Source organism: Curcuma longa, unplaced genomic scaffold (genome assembly GCF_044706935.1).
Source record: "Curcuma longa cultivar G26 ecotype Majalengka, Jawa Barat unplaced genomic scaffold, ITB_CL_G26_1.1 contig_18128, whole genome shotgun sequence".
Taxonomy (NCBI): domain Eukaryota; kingdom Viridiplantae; phylum Streptophyta; class Magnoliopsida; order Zingiberales; family Zingiberaceae; genus Curcuma; species Curcuma longa.
This window is the reverse complement of record NW_027430749.1, coordinates 2,083-8,729: the sequence shown is the minus strand read 5'-3', so window position 1 is coordinate 8,729 and position 6,647 is coordinate 2,083. Positions and strand designations below refer to the sequence as shown.

Here is a 6,647-nt window from a genome sequence, read left to right as displayed (position 1 = left end):
TCTTATCTACCTATTGAACTTGAACTTGAACTTGCTATAAGGTACAAGATCTTTGTAGAGGGAAGGTCATGGTCAGTGAGTGAGAAATACACTTTGGCCTGCGACTCGCCCAACTTATTCGTGACGACGCACTTCTACGACTTCATGACGAGGAACTTGATGCCCGGACAACATTTTTGGCCTATCAATGAACATAGCATATGCAGGTCGATTAAATTTGCAGTCGATTGGGGCAACAAAAACCAGGACAAAGTAAGTCATATATACATATTGAGATTATAAGTTTAGTTCATTATATTCTTTAGCCTCTAATCCTTGTGTTGGTTGGATCGAGCGAGAGCAGGCACAAAAGATAGGAAAGGAAGGAAGCGGGTTCATTTTGGACCAAGTGAGCATGGATTATGTATACCAATACATGTTACATCTACTGACTGAATACGCCAAGTTGTTGCGTTACAAGCCGAGTTTGCCAGAGAAGGCCACTGAATTGTGTTTGGAATCGATGGCCTGTGACAAGGAAGAAGGGAAGGTGAGGGAGTTCTTGATGGAGTCGATGGTGAGGTGGGCTAGCGATGCGGAGCCATGCACGTTGCCTCCTCCCTACGACGCACAAGAGTTGCAAGAGTTGAGGTCGAAGAAGATTGCAGCTATCAAGCAAGTGGAGAAATGGGAGAGGGAAGCTTGGGACAAAGGACATTAACTAACTAGCTACCTAATTGATCCTATCTACTTAATTTGATCGATCCCTTGCAGTTTATATATTGTTGATTTACTTTTGAGTTTTAGAAGTAGTGGATAAAATCGATTATGACAAGAAATTTAATGAACAAAAGAATATTTAGCCATCTGAAAAGGAAATGCTTTGCTGATGTTGTTTGGAAGGCAAGGCAATAAAAACCTAAACCCGAAAACTTGAAAATCCTAAAATCCTAAACCCTAATCTAAAAATTCATATGAGAACATACATGATGGAGACATTTAATACATGCAATAAGGAGGAGATAACGGTGTTCAAATTCTACCTACGATAATAATATCATTATCAGGTCAATGTGTCGTCGTTGGTCCAGTCAAATCAATATCTCAAGGAATATGAACTGCTCCATTTTCGAACTCAAATTTTGACAAAAGTAATTAGCTAATTGACTTTGACAGATCTAGTTATAAATCAAAATCCCCCAAGCATCTATTCTTTTCTTCTGCAAAAGGTGGATCCACCACCTTAGCAGCCCCACACGGTCGGCCCCACGACCATCTGTGAGGAGGTAAACGCCTGGCTTCGCCAGGATTCGAACCCTTGCCCTCTTCTGCAAGTCTGCTGCGTCATAACCAACTCACCTATGCCCCGGGGGCCCCAAGCATCTATTCGATCAATTCAAAATGGACAGCAAAGGAGGCTGCTTGTTCCTACCAATTTCCAGAATAACATGCAAGAAATTAAACAACTTGGAGATTCCCCAACTATTTGGGCGTCAAATTCCATCGTTGAAATGTAAGACTATCCTAGGTAATAGTCCATATATTGCTCTAGAATATAATTTAAAAAAAAAAGAAGAAAAGAAGAAAAGAAAAATTCTAAGTCTGACTCTCTATTCTCAAACTTTCATCCAAATAAACACACAGAGATGCTTGTCCTTTTATCGATATTTCACCTCAAGTCGATATAAAATAAGACAACATGAAGGATACCACAATTTTTATATCTCATTCATATTCTCCCATGTGCTTTATTACGGACCCATATGACATATGAGTAAAGTATTTTAGAGAAATTGATTTCTGTATATTCAAAAGTTTTGGTGCCAGTGACGAGGAAGCAAGCAGCTACATTAGACATGTATAACATGTACTTATCAACAGTCATGTTTCACAAAGTTTACGATGATCCAACAATTGAAATGATTGAGGAAACCATGCATGCTTCCAACTGATTGGTGCCAACATTACTAAGAGAAACCATATAATTCAAGGTACGGGCACAACTAGAAATCAATCAAGATAATTCCAAGACTACAGAATGAGCAGATTATAATAATTGCATGGACTCGAACAATTTCACAAGATAACTTGCAAATGGCTACAATAATGTCTTTGAAAAACATACCTCAGCCATTTGTTTGCGCCCACAAAGCACAGCACCAGTGATGAAGGATTTAGTATATCTTTAGCTCTAGAAAAAAGGTGTCTGCAATGTCGTAAAAACATATTTGACAGGAAGTAGAGTTTATAAAGAAAAATTAATCGGTCAGAAGAATTACCTCTGCATATCCTCTTTCGCCACTCCATCTTTCATCAAGTTGTGACAGAACAGGTATTATTTTCACTCCAGTTGATTCCTAGTCCTTGAATCTCTCCCAAACAGAATCACATTCAATTTCTTCAATAAATTTAATGATATTAAGATTTATAATCATGGTTGAATGATGGACTCATATCTGAGACCTGATATGTCGTTCTTTGAAGGTTTCTAGATCCATAGTAAAGGCTCACATCTTGTCTTTCAGTGGCACCAAAACCTGACTCGATGAGTGAACAAATGGGACTGTCACGACCATTCAAATACGATAAAGACATTAACAAACAATGCAAACCTGCCAACAACTGATTAAAAAATGTAGTATAGTAGAGAACTTGTACAGGATTCTGCAAACAAACAGGTAATAAGCTAAAGAGTCAGCCAAAAATGTTCCAATAGTTCCAGGAAACAAACAAAATGTAAAGTTGCAGAGATTAGCCGATTGTACCTAGGTATGAAAGTAACAAACATCAACTATTGTGTAAAACAGATATTTAGGTCAGCTATATGGATCTCATCAAGCCATCGATGATCATACCTAAGCATTCAAAAAACATCAACTACGACAGTGTAATAGATATCTGAGTCAGCTAGATGTATCTCGTGAGCCCATTGAGCCATATGTGGTGCCATATACAACTCAAATTAGTCCAATTTCGATAGCATTTTCCACTGCTATATAACGTCCTCAACGATCAAGTCTTTATCCCACTACTTACGGCAATTGGACTGGATCCCCTATTATATCTTCATCTATATTTAAATGAATTATATTTTATTTTATGGTTGTTAACCAACTCTTCTTTGGTAACCCTCTGCTTCAATTTAATCTCATATAGCCTAATGGGGTATTGGTTGTTTTGCCGCTGATATACATACACTAAAACAGGTTTTAAAAAAAACAAATAATTGAAGCATAGACAAATGGAACGTATGGAAAATACCAATACAAAGTGAATTTTTCATCCTATTTCAATCAAATTGCCCATCGTGAAAGGGAAAATACTAATACAACCAAAGAAAAAAGAAACTCTTTTATATGAAAGACAAAGGCGCAGCCAAAGGATTTTCAAGCAAAAAAGTTAGCATCTTGAGAAAAGTTGAAATGTAGCAGGAACTTCTACATGGAAACAAGAGCAGAACCCTACCTGATTCTAGATCCGGTGGCAAATATGAGGACGGTGGGGAAGGCGTCGGGAGGCGAGATAACGTCCATCGGAAATCCCTTGCCCATGACCACACTCAGCGCCCAAGCCCGCACAGAAGGTCGGCGGTGGAGCCGGGGAACCTCTTGGCGAGAAATTGGAACTCGCCGCGGGAGGAGGCGAAGGAAGGCGGGGAAGCGACGGCGAAAAGGCGGGGGTTTCGGCCTCGGGGACGCCGATCTGGAGGTACTGGCCCAGGGCGGTGAAGGATGCGGCGAGATCGGGAGCGTCGGAGATGTCCTCGGCGACGGGGAACAGGGAGGCGTCCGCAGGGGCGACGAGGCTGAGGGGCGCCTGGGTCCAGGTCGCGACGTCCTGCCTGACGGAGGTGGCGACGACGGCAGTGAGGGGGCGGCGGGCGCGGCCGAAGGAGTGGAGACATCTGCCCGTTAACGCATGGCTAGCCCCTATTATAATAGGGCCATCAAATTTTTTATATTATATATATATATATATATATATATATATATATATAATAAAATATGATTATTATTTTTTAAATATATGAATTTGAATGATAAATATTTATAATTAGGGTTAAAATAAATTTTAATCAAAATTTTTTTAATCGATAATTTTAATTTTTTTTATTAATCATATTAGATTTATCAATAATTTTTAATTTTTTAGATTTAATAAATAATTTTTAATTTTTTATAAATCAAAATTAAATTTGATCATTTTTAATATTTTACGTATTTGATTGATAATTTTAATTTTTTTACTATTAAAGTTGGATTTGATTAATAATTTATTCTTATTTTTATTAAAATGTAATCCATAATTTTTTAGTTTTTTTATTGATAAATTTTAATTTACGGATAAAATTAGGTTTAAGAATTAAAAATATTTATAGATTATACTTATTAAGTAATTGATCTGTTTTTATAAAAATACTGGGGCAACTATCATAAAGACACCCTTTATTTACCGTATCATTAACATTGTGCTCTATTTTGATTTTTTTTTATCAAAAGAGCACCTCACTCTTGCAAAATGACACAAATGCTCTCTAACACGTGCACTCTCACTTATATTCTTACCTAAATCAGATAACATTATAACAATTACGAAACCGTAACTACTACATTTTATAATAACTACAATTTCGTAGTTGTTACAACTGAGTTATATCACACGGTTGTAGAAGCTCCGGTTCCATAACTACTACAACGTGTATAAATTTTATTAACAAATAAAATAAATATAAATTAATAAAGAGACATTATCAGAAAATTTTAATAATGAATAATAAGTGTTTGATAACCTGCTAAAAGTTGACAAAAATAATAAATATCACATGATAACTATTTATTTTTGACGAATAATAGCCCATTGGAAAGTGAAAAAATTATTTGTTCAAGCCTTTAAATTTGCAACCTCAGTTGATTCTTCCGCTTTAGAATTTCCAACAGTTGCCTGGGCTTTCTTTGCTTTGTAGTCTTTCACAGCATGGCAGAATGTAGACCTTACGAGGCCGATGCAGACGAACGTCCAAAGGGGAATATTAAGGGATTTGGCAATTTCTCTATAAAACATCCAGTAAACATGGTTAGCTAATTAAAAAAAAAGATAAATCATAATTAAGGGGAATATTAAGGGATTTGACAACTTCTCTATATTTTCTAGTCTACCTAAACATGGTTAGCTAATTTATAAAAAGGATAAATCATAATTAATGCATATCAAATCATTCTTAAAATAAAACAAAGTGAGACAATCCTATTTCTACCAAAAAGTCATTACCAAAATTATTTCCAAATAAGATAATATATTTTATAATATTAAATCCACCACAAATTAATATTGAAATCATGCCATGGTGTGTTTCTTGCCTAGTCCAAAAGACTGATACAAAAGTTTTAGACAAAAAATAAAGCATGATAGACAAATAAATATTATCCTAATTATCTTCCTAAAAATAAATTTTCCTTACTAAATTAGTTAAGTGTTCTTGGTTGTTCTACATCTTAATTATATTGTGATGGAAATATATGATGTTGTATATTAACAACTAACTATTTGAATGGTACACTTACTCGTCTGTCATCGACAGCACTTCCTCTATATGTTTCCCCTTCGTCCATTTTAGAACTGCAGTTGATAAAAAAATTTATTATGATGACTAATAATGCAAAATAACTTAAAGTGATTATAAAGAAAAGAGGAGCAAGTAATTATTACATACAAAATTGGAAAATATACCGTGATTGAAGAATAGCATCTAAATTAAAGGTTGTGTATTATGTCATTGAATGATGCAATGGAGGAAAAACATATAGAATTAATGGGAATAAAGGAAGAATGAGGATATATGTGATCATACAGAGATACATTGTTGCGATGAATTCGTGAAGACCAAAGATCTTGAAGAAGACGTCCACGATCTTCCCGGAGTCATCGTCAACCTTGATCTGGAGCTTCATCCCTTTATCGTCGGATTCGTCGTCTGTTGCGTTGAAGAACCCCGTCCCAACCGAGGGATCATTCTTGTCAAAGGATGATCCGAAGTTCCAATAATTCTCGGAGTCATCCACCGTCTCGTCGTATCCTCGCTCGGCCGCGGCCCACATCACTTCGTCGCATGTTGGCGTGCGAATGAGTCCCGTACCAACCGAGGGATCGTTTTTTCCAAAGGATGATCTGGCGTTTCTAAAATTCTCCAAGTCCTCCACCACCTTATCCACCACCCTATCGTGGTATCCTCGCTCGGCCGCCGCCGCCGCCACCCGAGCCCGTCGCCCCAATCCAAACCCTAGAATTCGCCATCCTGCAACCCTCAACATCCTTTCGTCGTCGTGCCTCTCTCTATTCCTCAGGTCGTAGGTTTTTATAGGTCGTTGCTTGTTGGGATGTGGATCGGGTCCCTGAAGAAATAGTATTTAAAGAAGAATATTTAGATTACTTAGGCAATTTTATTATATAAAAATTTATATAATTTACTATATGATTTTGAAATAACAAAGTATTCTATAATTTTTTTAAAAAATATAACAACTTCTATAATATAAAAATAAATAAAATTTACTATTTAATCAAGATAATAATTAATTAATTAATCATCTTATCAATGAATGTTATAAGAACGGTTTGATCAAGATAATAACTAATAAATTATCTTATTAATAGCATTCTTTTCGCTTGCT

The 6,647-nt window shown here is 36.2% G+C and overlaps 1 protein-coding gene and 1 pseudogene across 1 annotated transcript; one reads left to right on the top strand and one right to left on the bottom strand.

Annotated features, from left to right (window-relative positions):
• Positions 1–6: 6 nt before the first annotated feature.
• LOC141816771 (uncharacterized) lies at positions 7–766 on the top strand (the record flags this gene model as incomplete). The annotated part of the gene is made up of 2 exons (XM_074704502.1): positions 7–252; positions 344–766. Coding segments are annotated over 2 exons (603 nt in total), but the record flags the coding sequence as incomplete, so codon positions are not given.
• A 1,215-nt stretch (positions 767–1,981) lies between these two features.
• LOC141816770 (fruit protein pKIWI502-like) lies at positions 1,982–6,287 on the bottom strand (annotated as a pseudogene).
• Between the last annotated feature and the right edge of the window lie 360 nt (positions 6,288–6,647).